This window comes from Stegodyphus dumicola, chromosome X2 (genome assembly GCF_044657685.1).
Source record: "Stegodyphus dumicola isolate Sdum_Otavi_A_Nest chromosome X2, ASM4465768v1".
NCBI lineage: Eukaryota > Metazoa > Arthropoda > Arachnida > Araneae > Eresidae > Stegodyphus > Stegodyphus dumicola.
The window spans coordinates 73932424-73953534 of NC_140781.1; the positions used below are offsets into that span (position 1 = coordinate 73932424).

General features: G+C 30.6%; 1 protein-coding gene across 2 annotated transcripts in view; it reads right to left on the bottom strand.

The window, feature by feature from the left end:
- LOC118181422 (rho family-interacting cell polarization regulator 2-like) overlaps nucleotides 1-21111 on the bottom strand; it is a 151672-nt gene that overhangs the window by 16936 nt on the left and 113625 nt on the right. For both annotated transcript variants that reach the window (XM_035350566.2, XM_035350567.2), the window contains 4 exons: nucleotides 18626-18812; nucleotides 9176-9299; nucleotides 5015-5167; nucleotides 4786-4923 (listed from right to left, as the gene is read on the bottom strand). In XM_035350566.2, coding sequence (XP_035206457.1) covers nucleotides 4786-4923; nucleotides 5015-5167; nucleotides 9176-9299; nucleotides 18626-18812 — 602 coding nt within the window. The remainder of the gene's footprint in view (nucleotides 1-4785; nucleotides 4924-5014; nucleotides 5168-9175; nucleotides 9300-18625; nucleotides 18813-21111) is intronic.

Genomic DNA, 21111 nt, shown 5'->3' on the forward strand with positions numbered 1-21111 from the left:
CCATGATGGCAAGCAGCTAATAAAATATTTATTCTATAACAACATTAAATACTTAAAATTTCAGGAAATTAAAACTTTCGGTGGTGCAAAATATACAGAAATGAGTACTCCAAGCATATGCCTCGGGCAGCTACAGCAAATGCTATATGCCTTAGCATATAGCCAGACAGACACTGGATGGCAGTCTACACAACTTTAATTCTATTCCACAGTCCATTTATCATACTAGTTAGTAAGTGTCATTGTGCTAGTCTCTGTTCAACCACTCACAAGATATTTTTAACTGGCAAGAGATGTGGACAATGTGGATTCAAACACACTGGATAATCAGGAAAGCAGGAAAGTATGGGCAACAAGCAGTCTTGCACTGTCCTGTTGAAAGATGGGGCAATGAAGGCCTTAATGCACTGCCCAGACATAGGCATTAAAACTTCAGTTGCCATCAAAGTATCAGATGTACTGACTAGAGAAGAACTGGATTCATACTGAATACCACTTCATGCCACCAGTCCAAGGGTTGTGCTGATAACATAATAAGACTTCAAACTTCTAACATTTGTTTTCCTAAGCATCTCTACACACAGATAAAGTCATCATGATGTTCTATGAAAAAGTGAGATTCGTCTGAAAAGACATCTCTTGACGTCTAGAAAAGATATCCATCTATGTGTCCATGTGCATCATTGAATGTATCGCTGTAGGCACTGAATCCTGTGCTGTAGGAAAGCAGTGTTGCATTGCTGATATTATATGGTGTTGCAGACAATACTGCACTGCAGACGTGCATATTCAGTGTTGTGCAACACACCCAATTTCTTGACCTAAGGTCCCTCCTGTGTACATGGACTTTAGAAATGAGGTGGATAAAATGTCTGTACTCTCAAGTATTGCTGAGCGGGAGCTGTATGTTTCTACCGGACCCATCAATTGCCGATTCTTATAACAGTTATCAGATTTCAATTAACAAGAACAGCAATTCTGGAATACAACAATTATAGCCCCAGTCGACTACGATTTCTTTGTGATTGAATTCTGAGATGCACTGGTACTAGTTCCTTTTTACACAATGCATCACATGGTCTCCAACGTAAAAAATGAGTAAATGTAATTTCTGAATTAAATATCATCGTTTCAATCTGTCTTTTTATACACCTTCAAGGTGTCTTCACTCTTGCCTGGAAAATGCACGTCATGAAAGGCTAATGATTTGGATATTCCAGCACGTTCTACCTTTTATACAAATTTTACATTTCTTGTACACTTTCTTCGCAATGCAGCAGTTAAACCGCCAGCAGTGCTTTCAGTAAAATTTAAGAATAAAAGGCAGTCAAGTCAAATATACTTCCTTTCAGTCACAATCTCAATACTAAATTTTTTTTTCTAATGAATAAAAATTTTACATCTATCGATTTTATACTCCACAATCGAAGCGTTTCAAAAAATATTTACCCAAAATATAATAAGTATAAAGCATACATTAAGATCATTTGAAAGATATGAAATTATTAAAACATATTTACTTCATTGTGAGCATATTTTTTCCATTGATTTTTAAATCTGAAACCCACTATTTCTCATATGTTATTTTACTACTGTTCCTAAATATCTTCACTTTTCCCTTTACAAATGAAGCTCTTTTTAGAAGGGGCTTACAACAAAGTAAAAGACTGCAAGTGAGCTTCAAAGTCTTAACTGAAAGGAAGAGAAACACACTAATGTAGAATTTAAACTTGAGCACAGACGCATCCACAAACTGTCTCAGATTTCAAATGAAATTCTATCTATTTGAAGATATTCAGATATAACTGCCCCTTCTTTAAAATAACCAACGATATTCATAATGAAATAGAGAAAAAAGCACATCAGAAATGACTGTGGTGCCAACTGTCTTGGAAAAGAGAAATGAAACATGAAAACTCTAGGATGACAGAATTTTGAATAGGTCAGGGGGGGGGGAAACATGATGTCATTAACCAGAGAAGGTAAATTTTTATGAATGTCAAAAGCTTCAAAGGTTATATAATGAATGAAATACAGAAGCTTTGTGGCTATTTCCACAGAATAAAAGTCAGAATTGAGGTTAAGTAGCCAACTTTTGATTAATTAATGAAGATTCGGTTACTTCTTTTCAAACAGAAGATTCATGTTCTTCCCCGGAAAAAAATTCCCATATCCTATTTTAACTCTCGGGGATTTTACATTATACATTGTCAGCATAGTTTGAGAGGTACTAGACATACTAAATAAGCAATAAAATTTCACACCAAAGAACATGAAACATATATTTGAAAAGTAAAAAATCTTGGATAGCTAATAACAAATGGTCACAATTTGGCCTTTTTCAAAACATAATTTTGAAAATTTTAATTACAGCCTATGTTTGATCACCCTCATAATTGACAGTCTTATTCCAGATTTACACTATTCTAAGGCTCATTTCTTGTCTAATTCCAAAACGCATCAAAGTACTTATTGTACACTTTAAAAAGGATACAACAGATTGGGGGGGGGCGGAGAAAGGTAGTTGAACTGAGCAATTAGCAAATATTCAAATAATCACTTCTAACTTAAATCAGTATATGGTTTATATTAGTTTGTGGCAACAAATTACAAGTCAGATTTGCAACGTTGTAGTGTTTGAATGTCAATTTCAAATTCAACAAGGACTAACTTTAAATGGTGAAAATTAAGAACTTTTTAATTTTCTGCGAAGGATAGACATATATGCTACTTTAACACAAATATGCAAAATTGATAACTTAAAATGGTACAACTCTGATATACGCCCTAATTTCACCAAATGTGGCGATATGTGTTCTGCACTGGTTTTTGGTGCGATTGCGTGTTCTATGGCAACCCTGTTAACGTTGAACAATCTTTCGCTGGAGCTCATTGATTCGCGTCTGTGTTTGAGAAGATGGGAGGGAAAGATAAAATGGTAGAAGTTGTTGAATTGAAGTTCGGCAAAAGGAATTATCATTGTGGCCATCCTGTTGAGGGTTAGTGGGTATTTGGAGGTGTGGAAAAAGGGTCTGGAAGATTATTTTTAATGGCTGTGCATGATAGAAGTAGGGATTTGTGATTTTATTTATTTGTGAACCATAGTATGAATTTTCTGGAGTGTGTCTGGCTGTCATGTAAATACGATAGTGATTACGTGGCGGCATGTTAAAGGCGGTATGAAATTGGTATTTCTGCTGCTCGAAAAAGCATTAATTCATGGTAAGTGCATTTTATTTTATTCTTGTTCTTATTTTGTACAATGTTATGTTCATTGGTTATTTAGTATGAATTTCTGTTGTTATTGTTGTTTTTGAAACAGAACACTGTGTACATGGTATTATTTGAAATTTATTGTTATTATGTTATTTTATTAAAGCAAGGTGTGCGTACATCGTAGATTCGTTCCTTGCCTAAATTGTGCAATTCGTAGATTTTTTTTTAAGTTTAAGCAGGATGCTGTGTACATGGTATTCTTTGAAATTTATTGTTGTTACGTTAATTTATTAAAGCAAGGTGTGCGGAGTTTGTAGATTTTTTCATTGCCTAAATTGTGCAATTCGTAGATTTTTTTAAAGTTTAAACAGGATGCTGTGTACATGGTATTCTTTGAAATTTATTGTTGTTATGTTAATTTATTAAAGCGAGGTGTGCGTAGTTCGTACATTCGTTCGTTGCCTACATTGTGCCATTTGTAGATGTTCTTTTAGGTTAAAACATGTCGCTGTGTACATGGATTCTTGTCAAATATTTTTGGTTAGAAACTTTACGTTTTTGCTATCTAAATTTTTTGTTTTTGTTTTGGATTTTTAGCTTAAATCGTGAATTCAAAACGTAGTTTTTGCATGTGCAAAAACCGCATTTTTGGAGACATTTTAGGCTTAAAGTTCGACATATAGACAAAAAATTTAGATAGTAATATGGCAGCGGGAAGTTTCTCGCCGGGCGCATATCAGAGTAGTTCCCTTAAAATATTCCACACATTTTTTTTTTTCTTTCACTTACAGTAAATTTTAAGCTTTCCACTGAAATTCTAGTGACATAAGATGTCAACATTTTGCATTAAATAACATGAAAATGCTGAACCTAAATCTGATGTTATTTGGTTATTATTTATAATTCCACAGACAGAAAGGAACAGACATGAATGTTAAAATTTACAATTAAATGAAATTAAATTGTTAAGATTCTACAACTTTGGTCTAACAAAAATGCTGAATAAAATTAATTTTGCTTATAAATTCATGATTTTAAATCTAGCTTATTAAAACAATATAATGCTTAATTATTGTGAACAATTAGATAATGAAATATGATGTTCCTCATTATTAATTTTAGCCGTTTGAGAGTAATTTTCCTATAGAGTTTTAAATGATAATTGAGAGTAAAATAAAACAAACATCATTTAAAGAGAAAAAAGGAGTTCATGGATAAATTAATAATATTTCATATAATAAAGAGATCAAAAATAAACTTTTCTTATTGATGAAAAGGACTGAATACATTTTTAAACACTACTTTTATATTTATATACATATTTTAATATTACATTATCATTTACTTTTTTAAATTTCCACATATATTCCACAAGAGTTACTAAGAAAGTATATAACTAACAACCGTGAATAAGGGAAAAATACTTTAAATTTGTCAATTTTTATAATTTCTTTGAATTTTCCCTTTATTTTATTATCACCAAGCATATTAAACACATTATAGAAGATCATTATTTGCAGCAACAGAAATGTGGAATGTATAATATGGAACTGATAAAATAAAACTCACCATCTGCTACAAACTCTAAAAGAACTGAATCTGGGCTTTGAGAGCTAGAAAAGAATGCTTTGAAGTGCAAAACAGAAATGCGAGATGTTGAATCAAAGTGACCAGAATCCAAAATTTCACAAACTAAATGATGAGATACTGAAACAAAAAAAGTCTAAATTAGTAACAGAACAACGAAAACCTTATACGTAAAATTAAAAAAAGCCAAGAAATCCCAATGATGCATTACCTACAGAAGCCATATAACCATCTAGAACGGCCTTTTTTGTAATGACTTTTTCCATTTCAGCACAGAAATTTTCTGATACACAATATAACATTTTTCCAGCCACAGTCCTCCAGAGTTTTTGAACATCTACATCACTTTCTTCAAAGAAGTCATCTGATAATCAGAAAATGTACAACAGAATATAGATTAGTTTTCTCATTACACAAAACACCACATTCTTAACAAAAATTATGTGTGATGCAATTTTAAATTTTAAACAGTTAAGCTCAAAAGAAGCTTTTAAAAAAAGTAGATCTGAAATTTTTTTTAACATGTTTGTTACAAATTCAATTTGCATTTTCTCTTTCATTTTCCTGACCAAACAGGAAGGCATTCCTGACCAAACACAATTAACTAGTAATCAAATTAGGTACAACTGACTGAATAATTTTACACATTAAAAAGTAAAATGAAATAACTGAAAGAGTTTTTAAAAATTATTTCACTTAAAACTAAAGATCAAAAAGTATAAATAGCAAATATGCATCAAAATACTGAGTTAAGCGAGCAGCTGAGGTTTTTAATAAAGAAAGTTTTAATTCTGGAGAAAATTATATGTTTTGCAAAAGCAATTTATAATAGTACATAACACAAAATAAATATTGTTCCTACAGTTCAACCATCACAACTGCGACCATAAGTGCAATCATGCACCCTTCAGACCAATTTTCTCTTGAAATAGGGAGGATGGATATGACTTATGTAGTAGGGATTCTTTCTATTGTTAATTTTTCCCCCGTTTTTTTCCCACAGCATTCAAAGAGCACAAAGTTAAGGCAATTTTTTTTTAAGTAATATAAGCAGAAATACGATCATCACTTCCAATTATCTTTCATTACACTGCATTTTATGGTAAAAACAAAAATGTTTTTAAAACTTAATTTTGCTATATATACATAAATTCATGATAGACTGTAATATATAATTCTTATCGTATAAAAATTTTTAATCACTCAATTGTTATATTTTGTATGATTTTCATTATATTATTAGTACAATGAATTCTAATATATAATTTTATAATAGTTAATAATAATGATTATATTATAATTAATAGTTATACATATTTTTTATCTTTGAGCTAAAATGTACATGCTGAAAAGAACTCCTTAATAAATAGTTACAATAATTATACAAGAATACATGATTGTTATTGTTTTTAATTACAATAATTATAAAATAATATGATTTAATATAGGTTTTAATTAATTATAATAATTATACTGTAATAAATAATCCTGACACCCTTTTTTTATTTTCGTGATGCATTGTTATTCATATCGGCTGGGGGACCACAAAATTTATTTTAAAATGAAAATTATTCTTGCAATACTGATGCACATGACAAATGCCAGGGTTCGTACACATTTCTGCACACAGAAATTAAGTACTTTTAAGGACTTTTAAGAACCATTAATGAAAAAAATTAAGGAAATATGAACAAATGGGAACTGAATAAATTCAATGAAAATATTATCAATGCCTGAATTTCATTTTCATAATACCATCCTAAAAATAAAATAGATCCCTAAGTAGTATGCATTATTACTAAACATGAATTAATTAACATAATTATTAATAAGTTTGAGAATAAAATAAATTTTATGCAATTTATCAAGTAGCATTAAATATTTTACACTTTATAATAGTTGGACATATTTGAAAGAAAAAAAGTGACATTTACGTTTTACTAACAGTCAGTTAGCTTTATGTTGAATTTTTTTATGTCTCATTTTGTCACATACTTGGTCAGTCTTATAGTAAATAGCACGTAGATTTTATGTCAAACGGCATAGGTTAAAACGAGAAGTAAGATCTTAATCAGCATGATTCATAAACAAAACACTGAATGTTGTCATCACTGCTGCTTCCCTAGAGAGAGACCTGCTGATTAAAACAAGCTTGAAAGGCCTGATCTAGGCACGGTTGGCAAGTGTTGAAAGTTAGTCAGGCTCTGTTTGATGCAGTTAATGTCGTAAGTTCATGTAGAGTTCCAGGGGTTGTGACCCAGTTAATATACTACTTTAAGGTTCCAATACGCCATTACACCAGAGGTGATAAGTTATTTTGTATTATTTTAAATCTTACTAGATGCAAAGAGTAAGTTTTACTTGAATTTTTACATTTTCATATTTTATCTTGTGAGTATTAATGAAAGGCAATAACTCGCTTTAATATGTCGAGATAATTTTTAAGGGTAAGCAGTTAGTTATAACTAGTTAAATTAGGTAGTTTGATAACCTTAGTCATTATGGATTTACATGGCCATAATTAAATTTTATTTTTTAACAATACTTGTTAAATAAGCTCTGTTAAAACCAAAAGTATTAACAATACTTGTTGCCCTATTAACAATACTTGTTAAAAAAGCCCTATTTTTTTTTTTTTTTTTAATTAAAAGAAACACAAGTTCCCCATGTTCCACATAGTATCACATGGGGCTTACAGAAGTAAGTAAGAAACACAATACAAACTAAACAGAAGAGAAAATTGAAATAAAATTAAGGATGATTACACAGTTTTACAATGAATTGACAAAAGTCTTAAAAGCACTTCTCTTGGAAATAAATTGGTAAAACTCTGGAGGCCAGTTAATATTAAAATTTTTCAGTCCCAGTTTCAAGACTTTTCTTTCGCCCTCATATTTAGGACATAGAAGAAGCACATGTTCTACATTCTCCTCGCCGCCGAGGACACAGTCACAGACAGACTCAGGACTCAAATCTGTTCAAATAACTTTTAAAATTCCCATGTCCAGTAAGAAACTGGGTTAATTTATAATTTGTGAAGAAATGATGACACGACAATCTCATTTTAATAGAAGGGAAAAATCTTCTAGTTAAACTCCCTTTATTTGAATTAATGAATTCGTGATTCCACGACTCCACAATGCTTTCATACATGACCTTCTTATAGAAGGAATTATGGATATTAAAAAAGCCCTATTAAAACCAAAATCTAATAAAATTTCACAACTACCGGTGCTCTGCAAAGGGTTAAATTTAACCTGTAAAATGTATATCCAGCCGGTCACTGGTGAAGTTAAAACTACCCCTGTGTTGGCCTCACAATTTTTGACCAAAACTGAGCCTATGTTTAATGCTATACAATGAAAAATGCTATTCTATATAATAAGCTTGTTATGCTTCCAAACAATGCCTTTTGGCATGGCTATGATTTTAATTCAAAACACAATTCGAAGACTCAGAGAGGTTTTTAAGTTGCTTATTTCATCCTGCCTGTTTCATTACACGAATCTCGACGCAAGGTTGGATCTAATTCAGAAAATTAGAACGTCGTATATCCTTCTCGAAACCTCAGAGCTGATCGCTTTGGAGACCATCCATTATAGTTACCCTTCCGATGACTAGTTACACTATATAACTACCGGAGTTGGCATCTTTATTGAACTTTTTTGTTTTCGCATTCTAGGTGGAAATTTCATGACTTACTTTGATGGAGAGATGGAGTCTATTCTTATATCAATTGAACAATTTTCTATATTATAAAAGGAGTGCATTAAAAATAATTGTCAAAAACAGTAAGCACAAAAATTAATCATTTCCACATTTTTAAGCCTAACCATGCATATCTGAAATGGCCTGCACCACAATTAGTGTAGATAAATGGGGTTCTGAAGCATGTCCCTAATAAACACTTTTTCCATCAACTTCAGTTCTTACCACATAGGTGTAAGAAAAACAGGCTTCCAATATTCTGTTAAAAAAGTGGGAGCAATCAACTCAAACTTCAAAAATCTTGAAGTTTATTTTATGCAAAATATATTTTAGAAAAATTGTCAAGAATGATGTGGGGAAAAAAATGAGCCATTTACATATTTTTATGGAAATAAACTGAAACAGATGAAATAGACACAATCTGAAATGACTTCACAAATAATGTAGACAAATGGGGTTTTGATGCATGCGCCCAATAAACTTTTTTTTTATTAATTTGCTTAACTCAATTCTTGTCACAGAGATGAAAAATATCTTCAAAAAAACTTTTAAAAAATCTTCCTTTCTCTTTTTATACAGTTCTTTTATGGAGATGTACAAGAACACATTAACATAGAAGAAGAATATATACAACAGAATAGAAAAATATATTTAATATACTTACCTAAAGTGACAGAAGTAGCCATTTTCAAAACTTTTAAAAGATCTACCAGACATGAGTTTTGCTTTTTTAATTTCTTCAAATTATAATTTTCAATAAGCTTCATATGTTGGCTAGCATTAAGAGACTAAAAGAACAAAAAATATTGCATTCTATTAAGTGATAATACACCTGAATATAACAAATAAGAATCTTCTATTTCTTTTGATATTGCTATTTAAGCTCAGCAAACACTATTTAATAAATTTTATGTCATGCAACTCAGCACAAAATTATTAATATATTGCTAATTTGTTCATTATCCATAAAACTGTCCTTAGAACGCTGCATTACATTTTTAATGATTTCAATTTTCCTCACGAAAGCAAAACAAAAGGGAAAAAAATAATGGTGTATAAATCCTTTGAAACAGTGCTCAAAACCTTTACAGAAATTTGCATTAATGTCACTAACATACAAAGTACCTTTTATTAACATATGTTTAAAATTTTTATGCACATTAAAAACCCCATTTATGAAATCCTATCATCTTTTGTATGTTTATGACCCAGTACATAATGTAAACTCAATCATGAATTAATATGCAGTTAGTTTTTAAAACCGAAATGAAATACTTTGCTAATGTTATTTAAATCCACTACCTTTAAAATTCTGAATTACTACAGTATATATATTACACATTTGTAATTTACATAAATATTTTCATTACTTTATTTTCTATTTTATCCACTTTTGAAGTGTTCTATACTTTTTATATTATTCAATTATTCATTTAGTATTTTTAGACGGGGGCTTATTTATTGCGTACTATACAAGATCTTTAATTTGTGGCTACTTATTGCAATTATATGCTTAAAGTTATGCATTATTTTTAGAGCCTTGAATTCTGAATTCATTGATACTGCAATTGTAAAGATAAGTTAAGGCAGGCTTGGCCAAACATTTCGGCTGAAGGGCCACTGTAGTTATTTAAAAAAAAGAAGGCCACACATAAAAGAGTATTTTTAGACACTTGTTGTTAATATCAGGGAAAGTGAATTTGAAAATGAAAATAAATTTCTAATGACCAAACAATTAAATGAGATGAATGGTGATGTTTTACTTACATCAATGTCTCTTTTAGTTCCAGGTGTTAATTTTGTAGTACATTCTTAAAATTATCATTTCAAGCTTCCTTACTGTCATCTTATATAATTTTGCAGCATTTGTGAAGAATATGTATTATTTTAAAACACCCTGAAGAACTACATGACAATACAGAAGTAAAACCTGTTTAAAGCAGAGTACTTGTTAATAAGAATGGCATACCACCTGTGAAATTCTACCCTGATTTCAATAAAACTAAAAAGTGTAAAACACATCACATGCTGATAATTCAAAATGTGCTACAACTCTAATTTATTTTAATTAAAGAGGCACCAAAATATAACTATTTTGGGGGCTGCATAAAAATGTGCAATGGACCACATGCAGCTTGTGGGCTAATGCCTAATCTAAGGACACTAGAAGATATAAGTTGAAGGTCCGTCTATCATGCCTTGGTCGCATTTGAAATTTCTTGTCAACGTAGTGACACTTTAGAATTTAAAAAAAAAATGCAGCTTTGAGACTCAATAAACTTTGAGAGTGCAGTTTTTTAGAAGTCTCTCCAAATAATGTCTTTCCTTTGTATTTCTAGTATAAAGAGAGGGTATGGAGTATGGTCAACATATTCAGCGTCTGCTCAATATAATATGCTCTAGAATGTAACAGCTCAGTGAACTTAGTTTTTGATGTGTGAATAATTCTGTAATTTGCTACATTTTTTCTTCCATTAAAAAGAATTTTAGCTTGTCTATCTTTCAGCTTGTTTCTCCGAGGCATTTTTATCTATTTATCTCCTATTAAAAACTCTTATTGTCTCAAGCTGAAATAAAGGTTCAAGATTTCCTCTTTGTTAAATATGTTATTTAAGATATTTAGCAGTCATCACATTTTAGAATTTTGTAATTTAAAATTTACAAGAGATTTATTTAACAATTGTAAAAAAAGAATATTCATTAAGTTATTATGATTTAAATCAGCTTTAGAGTTCTACATTATAATTCAGAATTATGCATTTATAAATAAGATTTTGTAGTTCAAAATGAACACCATTTTAAAAAAATAAGTATTTTCTCCTTCAAAATGGAAAGTTTAAAAGCTATAGAGTTGATGAAATTTGACTGAAATAAATGATGAAATTTATATGTTTCAAATTTATGTAGTAGGCTTACATGATAAAGAAGTAAAGGAAAGAACTAATACTTTTCTCCAAATAACATGATTTCCGGAAGAAAGTCCGTATCAACGTAAACGCTGCACTCGAAAAATGGTGGGAAAAAATTAAAATTACACAAAAATGCCACATCAGCGTAAATGCCGCAGTAGATTAAATTGCGCGTGACATCATCGCGGGGCGTATAGATGCAAAATCTCAACCTATGTCCTGATATATGACATATCAGTTAAGAAAAATGCATGAAATGAAACTATAACTCAAAAATAAATTAAAGGTAAGAAATGTTGAAAATATACTTATGTTCACGAATATACTTATATTTACCCACTAAAGAAGTCCATATTTGTAATACTCAGATTATATTATAAAAAATGTTGCAACAACGAAATATTAAATTTGGATTACAAAAGGAAATTTCAAATTTTACTTACACAAGGAATTACAGCAAACTATACATCATATGAAGCCATCAAAATCCGATTCTTCACTCTCTGAATTAAAAATATTTTGTAAATCCTGATCTAAGTATCTAAGTCCAAGTCTTCCAGATTGTCACGTTCATCCTCATGGTTTACAGTCTCTTTATCTAAAGATACAATTTCAGCTTGTTTGAATCCTGCTATTATTGAAGATGTTTTTACCGATTTCCACCTACTTCCTACCCACTTTGCAACTTCATAAGAAAATTCTTCTTCATTAAACAAAATAAAGTTCACAAAAAGCAACTGAGTGGTCTTTTGTGTGGGAACAACTGAGTGGTCTTTTGTATGGGAACAACTGAGTGGTCTATGTACAATGACAAGGCCATCCAAACTATGTACAATGACAAAATTATTCAAACTTTGTTCAATGACAAAGTTATTCAAACTATGCACAATGACCATCAAAGGAAATATTTTATTTTTAGTGCACCTAAACACCGTATGGGTAGAAACGCCGCGGCGTTTCTTCCGGAAATTACAGTAATAGGAATTCATGATCTTGAAATATATTACATTTGATGAACATGGTAAAGAAATTAGATGATACTTCACTGCAGAATACTTAAAAATACTAAATTTGAAAGACATTGATTCTTTACCAGAAATCAAACTGCATCAGAAAACATAGATGATTATGTAACTGACCTACAAAACAAAGCTAAGTTACATAAGATTGCTCAATTAATAGACAGTTTAATAAAAGTTAAAATTGTTCATTGTATTAGAGAAAATGTAGTGAGGATAAGATAACTGCATGCAATAAATTTAACATAAGAAAAAGCTCAAATGAAAATAATAAAAGATGAACATGTTGTTGTAAACATAATACAAAAGAAACTAAGTAAACATTTTAAAAATATAAGTAAAGAGGTCAATATTGAGAAACAAAGGACACACATTTGTTCTAAATGCAGAACATTATGTGAACATCAAAAATGTCCTGCAAATTGAAAAATCTATAAATGTCATAAGAACACACATTTACTCTAAACGCAGAACATACGTGAATATCACAAGTGTCCGGCGAATGGGAAAAATCTCTCATAAATGTCTTAAGTAAATCATTCTGCAAACTGGTTATAATCTATAAATTAAAATCAAGCTATTCAAGTCAGTGTTTCCTGTTTTCTGGCGAGCAAAAAAACAACACGGGAAACAGGTATTTTATTTCGCGATTAGTTTTATAATTGCGTAGTGCTGAAATGCCAGATTACTCAAAAAGAAAACATATCAGTTTCAAGGATTTGTTACAGATTGATAACGTGCCAGGACTCACAGAAGATTTAAATCATCTGGTTGTTAAATTAATACTTTTATTACCCAACATGACAATCCTACAATCATTAGACCAGGGAATAATTAAACCATTATTAATATATGGAATACATTTTAGAAGATACTGATTGTAATCCAAATTATACTACAGTAACGGACTTGTGAAAAGATCTTTTCAATTTTAAATAGCATTGAAATTATTTCGTTATCTCTGAAGGAACTAAAATCTTTGATTCTGAATGCCTGTTGAGGAAAATTATGACCTGAAGTTGTTATTAGAGGGGGAAATACTGCCCAGACTTTAGATGGAGAGGGATTCATCAACATGAAGAGGAAGATGTTACTGAATTAATACTAGTTATCAACACTTATATGAACAAGAACTTATGCATCTGTCAGAGTCATTTGAATCAAGCAGAAGTAAACTCATTATGAATTTTCTGTGAGCCAGGGCAACATTTTAATTCAGAAATCTTAAATGAAGGATTACAATAGATAAAAAATCGAGAAGCATATTTTATTAATAATGATCCACCAACAAAGTTCTCTCAGGAATTTTAGAAAAAACTGAAAGAAGCAGTTATTACTTGTAGCTCCATATTTTGAAGTAAAACATGATTTTGAAAGCAACTATAATAAATTGTTGAAAGCACAAAAAGATACCCTTTTAAACGATGAAAATAGTAGTGAAGAAACAAATTAATCTTCAAGCTATTTAATAACACAACCAGCATTTAAAAGAAGACGTGATTGGAACCTAATTATGGATAGCTCCAATAGTAAATATATGTTAAAAAAGTGTAACTGCTTCTTTTATTTAACACTAAATGAATTTAAAAAATTTTGTTTCAATGTTTGTTTTAAAAAAAATGAAAAATATTTTAACTTTTACATATTAAATACTCATTTACATCTGTTGTTAAGTAGTATATGTATAAATGAATGTTTATGCACAAGTTAAACTGCATGTGAGTTGCTCATTTGCAAAAACAATTAAGTCCATAAAAGAAAAGGTAGAAAATATGTACTCATAATTTTTTATACATTTCCTGTGAAAAAAGAAACATTTATTGTTCAATGGCCATAAAAATTGTCATGTAGTATTTTAAGCCTGATTATTAAAGAAAGTTATTTTAAATATAACAAGTTAATCACTTTGGGCTGTGAACGGCTCATGTATTTGTACAATATAAGTGACTTGTACAACATGGATTCATATAATACAGAACGTATGTACCATGTTATAAGGATTCTACTGTATGGGCTTCTAATCAAACAGAGCATGACCTAAAAGAGTACTGCAAAGAGGACAAGAAGAAAACCTGAAGTTCAGTAAAGCTAAATGATAAATAAACAGTGAAATTCAATAAAGGTAAATCGTACAAATTAAATAGAACATGAGTTATATGAAGACAATTGAAAACCTGATCTCTTTAAAGGTGAAGCAATTAATACAATGCCACAACCAATTCTCGTACGATAGATTCTGATAAGTGGAGTTTTTTGTAATGTGAGAATTTGATTAGCTCTTGAGATCATTACACACTCTCCTCCCAAGCATTTCTGATGCAATGAGGAGATATGATTAATCATTATGAACTTGGGCGGGCAATGATGAAAGAACTAGAAATGGGACAGTGAATAAGAGGCCCATATATCTGGACTGAACTCTTAAAAAAGAAACATTTCAAAAACATTCTGCAATTTAAAAATGGCAACAGATTTAATAAATGTAGAAAAACAATATACTTCAACTAAAGTCAGCTTAGCAGTTCAACAGTATCCTTTAGAAATCTTCAAATTTTAAATAAAAATGTTTTGATATTTAAAACTAATACTTTATTTTGTAGCTGTTAATATTTTATATAAGATATACAGTACCATAGATATTTACAAAAAATATCAGAATTTTTTATGTCAAAAATATCTTCAATGAAGTGCTTCTAAAATTTCTGAAGTGCTATATAACATTACAATACCACGTTATGCCATATAGCCTCTCTGCAACTTTGAAGAGCCTTACACATCACTTTCCTGCAAATCACAAACTATTAAAACATACTTTTTCTGAGATTAAATCAATAAATTAAGCTAACAGTAGTAACAAATTAAGCTAATTTTTCTACATTTCCATAGTAATGCCAGTGTATATGTGGTGTAAAATTCTACATTTTTGTAGCAATATCCGTATTGTACAAGGAGCTAATAGCATTACTGTCTAACCAACAATGCACTGAAATAATAATACTGAAAAGTGATGATCTACATTACATTTGACATGAAACTAGAACTTAAATTTAAATGCACATTATACAGAACTAGAAATTTTTAGTCTAAAGCTCAAATAATAAATTATAGTTTCATGTTTTGATAAGACTAAAATTACAAAATTTTGAATTTTATTTGTTCCAGAATTAGAAATGCAACTCCACGCTTACTGTATTAAAAAAGAAGGTACCACTTATTCTTATTAAGGCAGTACAGTGATTTTTCATGGCTTCATGCAATGAATGAATGTATAGGCATGTTCTGAAACTATTATTTACTTAAATTTTTATTTACATTAGGAAATGTAAAAATATCCCCAATTTTAATATCTTTCTTTAGTTTAACTTGAACAAATGACAGGCAAGGCTAAGTTCAGTGTTTTTCTACAAATCAGGCGGCAGAATGCACATTTCACTAAGCTGTCAATTAGAGAATATTTGCCACAAGTTCACAATTTGATTAAAAGTAATTATTTTTCATCTTTTCACACATAATTACAAAAAATACACTTCTTGAAGCGTGACTGCACCATAAAATGTAAAATCGTAAAACATAATTTGCATTTTATTCTTTTTATGAAAAGAATTATGCATTCATATATTAAGCAATAGTGCTGGCTGTCCGAAACTAATTCATTAACATCAATCATTAATATTCTGGAAGTATACCAATTGTATTAAGGCCCATTTACACGTAGCGATTTCCTTGGCCGACTTATCTGGCCAACAATATCTGAGATAGCTCGCCTGTCCACACGGAATGATTTTCTCGCTAGTACAGGAATTCACTCAGCCAATCACCGTAAAAGGTTGTGTTCCTGTCCTCTACAGCATCACTCTGTCTATAATTTGTAAACAAAACTTACGGTGTTGTCAAATAGTCAAAATAATGGATAACTATTTTACTTTAAATTGCTACTATAGCTGCAATTTTAAACTTAGCTACTGCTGCAGAAGGGAGGGGAAGAAAATGCGTTTGGACCAAAAATTGGGTCAAACGACAAACAATTCATGATGCGCGTAATATCCTGCTCCTGGAGTTGTGTGTTGAAAACATGGTGGAATTTGGAAATTATTTAAGGATGGTGCTGTGTGATTTCGATTTTTTGCTTAGTTTCCAGCAATTTTTTTTTTAAATTATGCTTTTCCTTTGTGTGCTGAGTGTGCAGATCCAATAAAATCACTTCATATAGACAGACCTTTAATTAGCAGGGTGTCAAAAAAAAGACCTAGATTTTTATACTCAAAGTTATATAAGATAAAACATCACACCAAGTACATCAAACTATTTAGTTTGAAGTTAAGATCTTTGGCAAAAATGAGACAAATACAATAGATAATGTTGAAACACCAAACAGCACAGACGAAACCAACACTATAGAGCATATCTTTCAAGTTTAAAAAATCATCATGTTCCTGGTCTCCCCCCATCAAATATATTTACTAGACATGATGCATTACTCCAGCTATGCACTAAACAATATTTAACTTCTCTATGGTTTCAGTCCTGTATTATAGAAAATGATACCATAACTCAACATATTAACAAGTGAAATAAGTAAAGGATTCCATCAATATACAATCTAACATCTCTGAACATTTTTTTTTTTTTTTTTTTTTAATCCTTAAATATATTCACCTTAAGCCATCAAGAATATTAGCTGATGCAATGTTTTTACAAATAATACTGCACCATTCTTCCTGGGATTCGATTCTAAGCTAGTAATATTTAAACTTATATTCACCTTAATTAATATATTATTAATATATTCACCTTAAGCCATCAAGAATATTAGCTGATGCAATGTTTTTACAAATAATACTGCACCATTCTTCCTGGGATTCGATTCTAAGCTAGTAATATTTAAACTGCCAATTTTGATACTAGTGCCATTGTCTTTTTTCTTTGGGGGTGGGGGGCTATGGTGGTAAAGAAAGGCAGATTAAGCCACTACCAGCAGGTTATCAATCAACAACCAAGCATTCTTTCTCAAGCAAACCACAAATCCCTTATAAACAAACCATTAAGTGCTATATGTGATGTGTAAGAAAATTCAAGGGAGGAGGAATAAGGTTATTTACACTGATAGGAAAAACCTGTGGTTCAGAGTTGTTTGGGGAAGTGGAATATGTGTCTTAGAACTGAAGAAACATGTTATATAATTTTAAGAATAAATTATGAAGCATTTCTCTCAAAAACCATGAATATTAAAAACAAATAATAAATTTTTTCTTGTTTTAATCATCCCGAATGTATGATGCTTATGAATGCATTACTAGCAAAAGTTGATAATTTTTAGACTAGGCATTTGAGAAATATCTAATGTTTAATACTGCAGAGAGAATTTTAAGAATCACTTATGCAGCATTTCTCTCAGAAACCATGCATATTAAACACATTTTTATTGGTTTTAATCATCACGAATTTATTCTGATGCTTATAAATACAATACAAACAAAAGGTGATGATTTGTAGACTATTTCATTTGAGAAACATGTAATATTTAATATATTTTATTTTGTGCAGGGTAATTCAAAATCAGTTTACCTACAAATTTCTAAATAACCTTTTAATGAATGATGCACTACATAATTAAAAATGAAAACATAGTTAAATTAGCTTTCAACAATCCAATGGAACTACATACACAGCCCTCATTTCATTAGACAGTGATTTTCGGCTTCAATATCTTTGAAATCGAATTTTATTCTCATTACTAAAATGTCACCAAATGCCATATTTTATTATCTAAGATTCCCTATTTAATATTGGTCATTATTTTCATTTTATGTACTCGTTTTGTATAGGTATTTAAAAAGACAGATGCAAACTAGCCTAACATAATTCAGCAACTCAGCTGAAATATTCAATAAAAAAATTACTACCATCCCAGAGAACATTATGCAATATGTCTGCACCAGTATGTGCTAATGCATTCAATTATGAATGGCTCATGTTTTAAGTATTCATTGCAATTTCCACACCAGGAGCATCACCTGAATTATAATCACTTTAAATTGCATGCATGTAGTTCCATATGTTAAAATGTAAAGCAAGTTTCAGATCACCAGAAAATTACACAAGGACTTCACTGGTCACTAATATGTGAGCATTCAGCTTGCTAAAAAGTATTATCTTTACATTAAAAACATATTAAACTTAACTTACTGAAATCAATTTTGAACAATATACCAAATGTTCTGTCAAAACCACATCAATTTGTTCATTGCCTGATGAAACATTAAAAGATGTTAAATCCAAATTGCTTCTACAGTTTTCTTTATTGAAAGGCAGTATGTGGATATCTGATGCACTATTTTGATCACATGGCTTTATATTGTTGTCCTCTGAAATTCTATTGAAATAGAACAGAAACAGTTTACAAATTGACTAATCATAATACTTAATGTTCATTAAAATACATTCACTGCAAAAATGTAAAAGCTCTTGACATTTGTAATATTTTCCATTTCTTTTTTAATATTCAGCATTTTAATTTAATCAATTATACAGCCGATACCTTAACAAAAACCATTTCATAATAAATAACGATCATTTCTTTTAAATCAGTGATATACAGTATTTTATATATAAAGTGCAACATAAAATTTCATTGTCTAATTGAGAGGCAAAAACATTTTTAATTTGTTTTGAGTTTTTATGTATTTTCAGTGGTTATTAGAACATAATATATCAAAAACATGACTGGATACAGTATATTATACAGTCAAATATTACAAAAATATTACAGTTAAACAAAAGTATCTTAAAAAATTTAATAATATTAGATGGTAACACACCTTCATCCCACTTTTATTTGTGATGGCCACTGCTTTTCTAAATTGTTAGATCCTTCATGGAAGCAGATATACACCTCTAATTTTAAACTTGCATCTCAATCATCATTTTGATGAAATTTAACTTTGACTAGTGAGCCTAACTGTTTACTATGACATTTTAAACATGAAAGAAAATGAGCATTACTAAATAAATTTTGTTGAGATATTTCTTGTCTTTATTTGTGTTGCAATGGATGGCCAGCAGTGCAGTTTTGAGACTCAGAAGAAAACCATAATCAGGTGAAACAGAAAATTTCAGTAGACCATATTTCTGCTTGTAATTCATAACTTAAAGAGAATTTGCTCCAAATTGTCACTCTTGATGAAAAGTAGATTCAGTATAGCAAGTTACTGGAAGAAAAAAAAAATTGGTTTATCTTAGCAGCTGACCAATAATGGAAAACTTGCACCTGAAAATAATCATGCTATTTAAAATAAGCATGTTTCTCATGACATCTTTCCAAAAACCATAGTAACTAGTTTCACTGGTCACAAATGACCAAAGTAAGGGAAGCAACTGAAGAAAACAGATTTGGCAAACTGATATTGCACTGAATTCAACACATAAATGCAAATTAAAATGCTTCTACTGAGAATTATCAAAATTTTTCTTGACCACAAATCAAAGACCACTTGGATCGGTTTTCCTCCAATTAGTCCCTGTAATTCAATAAAAGAGGAGTTTTTCAACAACCAGAAAGATGGGAATATGCCACTGATCAAAATGTCACATCTATAACTGAAAAATTTATTTCTGAATTTATAAATAAATAATTTCAAAATGTTAAAAGAGGGATGACTATGTGTTACAACTCAGTAAAAGGATCTTCCTTTTTTATTGAAAAACTGATAGCAAAAGTGCTAGATAATGGTTGACCATCAAAATTGCCATACTATGAAGGCACCATGGAGGATAACAGCAGCCCTAGGCCGCTAACACCCGACAAGTTAGACATGTTGTCCCCCCCTTGGTTTTGCAGGATCGTACAGCCATGCCATGTACCCTGAATCAGCAACTCGGCTCATGTACAAGACAGCAAATGTTCAATGGGCAGTATGACTACAACTGCACAAACTGTCAGCACACTGACCACTGTTACAGCTTCCCTTGACTCTGCAGTGACTGACATGCCTACAATGGTGCTACAAATGATGGCAGTACACAGAAGAGGTACCACCTTTTCAGAAAAATGCTGGTTCTGCTTACAGCATTGTGCTATATGTATCCAAGTGTACAGGTGCAGAGAACTAACGTTGCTAGCCATTTGTCATCCTCATACATGCACAGGACCTGGGATGCTGGTATGGGACACCACTGTGTACACATCCTGATTAACTCTTGTTCACGTACTCAATAAATGTGGACAGCTGCTGCTACATTTTTTACATACTGCCTGTGACTGTTCCCTAATTTTGAGGCCTGCATGACGGCACCTTTCAATGCATGTTCGATCGGAAATATCATTAGACAATACAGTGAAACCTTGGTTCACAAATTTAATTCATTACTTAAGATCATTTGTCCTTTAAAATGTTTGTCAACCGAAACTATTTTCTCCGTAAGAAATAATTTAGAGCACATTAATCTGTTCTATGACCACAGATGACTGTTAATTTAGGTTTTATTACAGTATCTTATATACATAGTTATAACAAAATCAAAGGAAATCATTGAATCTAAGACAAAAAATATTATTAATAATATTAAACATACAAAATAGGCACAGATTTCATTTCATTTCATTTTACTGAGCAAATATGAAAGTCAATAGATGGCATAAGTGGAAAGTGATGAGAAACGGAAAAGGAAGAGAT